We start from the raw sequence: 2,664 nt of genomic DNA, 5'->3' as shown, positions 1-2,664 counted from the left end.
TGATAAGAAAACACATCCAGTGTATTTAATGCTGTAAAAGGCTGAGTGAGAAAGAATACCTGAGAAAACCAAGACTCAGGGGGCCTGCATGGCCACCTCCAACAAGGAGTGGAAGTGAAACTGAAATCAGGCCTCTCTCCCTCTCTCTCTCTCTCCCTCCACGTTGTGCTTTTCTCTTTGCAAGTCTGACCCCTGGGAGTTTAAATTTCCTTTCCATTTCAGGACTACACATTCAGAGTTGATTTTAAAACACACACATATTTATGTCTCAGTGCATACGGAGTATGTGTCTATAAATGCATATCGATCTTTCAGGAAATAGATAAAGAGACTGAGCAAAAGTCTGTCTACACCATGCGTCGGCTTTCCACAAAAATCTACACAGTGGGAACACACACAGTTTGCAACTTCTCTTTTCTAAGTGGGTTTCCAGAGACCCGTTGCCACCTGGGGCAAAGTACACAGCCCCGAGACCATTCTGAAGGCCAGTGGTTTCACCCCCATTATTGTAGGTTTTGCCCATTGCTGAGATCAGAAATGTATGCAAGCACTCTTCGAGGCAAAGATGCGTGACAAGGGAGCTTCTTGCTAGTATAAACTACTTCTCCAGTCTGAATATTGCTTTGTCCACTCTGAGTTTACTGGGCTTTTTAACATCCACGCTCAGGGACCCGCTGAAGTCGGGAATGGGTGAACCTTCTACCTCCAGAATAATAGGGGATCTCAGTGAAGACAAATCTCACAATGCAAGTAAAAAATAAATCTGATGACCACAGAGACATTAAAAATTAAAATGAACAATGAAGAAAGGAGAGGGCAAGAGAGAAGCATAATAGCCATGAAAAACATTTCTTTTTAAAGTAACAAAGGAATATAGATTTTGCAATGAGTATAACACAGACAGCTATTTTGAGTCGGGGGCAAGTTAATTATATACAAAAACGACAGGGTCTCCAGGACTTTTTTTTTTTTCTTTTTTCTTTTTTGCAGTGAAATATTTTAGTTCCTTCATATAGAGACATATTACGCAATGTTAACAACCATGAAAAACAATACAAAATGCCCTCAATTTACCAAGTAGAAAAATATAACTAGTATATATGGCAATTGTGAATCTAATACTGTACAGAAGTAATTTATGGATTTTACAAATAAATTATAGCTTAAATGCCCTTTTAAAATTCTTTTTTTTTTTCCTCCCCCAGATGTACACCAGAACTTACAACAGGAAAGGTCCCGAGCCTAGCTTATTGCAAATCAGTGCCAGTCAAATGTCCTGCCCACGAGCTCGAAGAATTTCTTATTTGGCTCATGAAAATATTCGTGCAGTTTATTGAGGAGTCTGGGGTCGACTTGGGGGTGCGCCCGGCCTTTGGACTCGTGCAAGCAGCGGTCCCGGCCGCCGTCGCGCAGGCAGTAAAAGCCCTTGGTTTTGTTAAAGTAGAAGTTCGAGGCGTTGATCTGCGGCGACAGCTCCAGGAACCGCTCGACCTGCTGGATCTCGGGGAAAGGGTCCCTGATGAGGCGGTCGCCGTCGACGATGTGGATGCGGCGCAGGGGGAAGTAGCGCAGCCAGTTCTGCAAGTGCACGTGGTAGAGGCTGCGGTTGAGCGCCTTGTAGCCCACGTTGAGCCGGCCGTCGCGCACCAGGAACTCCTCGATGGACGGGTAGGGCTTGTGCTTCTGCACGTGGTTGTAGAACACTTGGGTGTAGTCGGACAGCACGCGCTCGGACGGGTCCCGCAGGATAAGCAGCAGCCGGATGCCCGGGTTCATGCTGTGGACGCGCTCAGGCACTTTGGGCGACGTGAAGTACGCGGGGGTCTTCTCCACCGTGAGCTGGTGCGGCGACGAGAAGGGCATCTGGCCCAGGTACCAGCCCAGGCCTTGGCTGTAGTGCTCCTCCCAGTCGAAGAAGTGGACCTCGTTCTCGGCAGCCGCCACGTCGGGGTGCAGGCTGAGCATCTCCAGCAGCGCGCGCGTGCCGCCCTTGCGCACTCCGATGATGATGGTCTGCGGCAGCTGCTGGGCCGAGCCGTTAGGGGCCGCGCCTTCCCGGCCCTCGCCTTGGAGAGTGGCCGCTCTGCGCGCGAGCTCCGGCTGGCCCGGCTCGGCCCCTGGCGCGGCGGGGCGGGAAGGCACTAGCTGGAGCTCGGCCACCAGCAGCACCGCGCCCAGGAGCAGCGCGGCCGTGCTGGACACCATGGTGGCTTCACTGGGCCCGGTGCCGCTGGGTCATGAAGCGCTGCCGCGGGGACTGCCTCCTGATCAGTGGCACATGGGTGTCGCAGGCCGCCAATTACTAGGAAACAAAGGGGGAAGATGTTAACCCCAAATACATACAGGGCTGCCTGGAGCCGACAACGCTGTAGTCTTGGGAACGGCAGTCGCCTCTCTGGGGCTCTCTGCGTTTCTTTACCCTACGGTGCAGGGGGTGGCAAACACTTTCTGTACAGGGCCAGACAGGAAATGTTTTAGGCTTTGCGGGACACAGTCTCTATGGCAACTCCAAGTATACTGTTTTGCTCAGGTGGCCTCAGACAGCACACAGAGGAATGGGTGCGGTTGTGTTCCAATAAAACTTTACTTATGGATACTGAAATCTGAATTTCATATAATTTTCATGCATCATTAAATACGATTTTCTTTCGATTTTCTCAACAA

The 2,664-nt window shown here is 50.3% G+C and overlaps 1 protein-coding gene across 1 annotated transcript; it reads right to left on the bottom strand.

Annotated features, from left to right (window-relative positions):
• Positions 1-436: 436 nt before the first annotated feature.
• On the bottom strand, positions 437-2,480 carry LOC121101542 (heparan sulfate glucosamine 3-O-sulfotransferase 1). The gene has a single exon (XM_040625359.1). The coding sequence runs from the start codon at positions 2,203-2,205 to the stop codon at positions 1,258-1,260; it is 948 nt and encodes a 315-aa protein (XP_040481293.1). The 5' UTR covers positions 2,206-2,480; the 3' UTR covers positions 437-1,257.
• Positions 2,481-2,664: the final 184 nt, after the last annotated feature.

The sequence above is a fragment of the Ursus maritimus genome, unplaced genomic scaffold (assembly GCF_017311325.1).
Source record: "Ursus maritimus isolate PB19 unplaced genomic scaffold, ASM1731132v1 scaffold_8, whole genome shotgun sequence".
Taxonomy (NCBI): Eukaryota; Metazoa; Chordata; class Mammalia; order Carnivora; family Ursidae; genus Ursus; species Ursus maritimus.
This window is presented reverse-complemented; position numbering and strand designations above follow the sequence as displayed.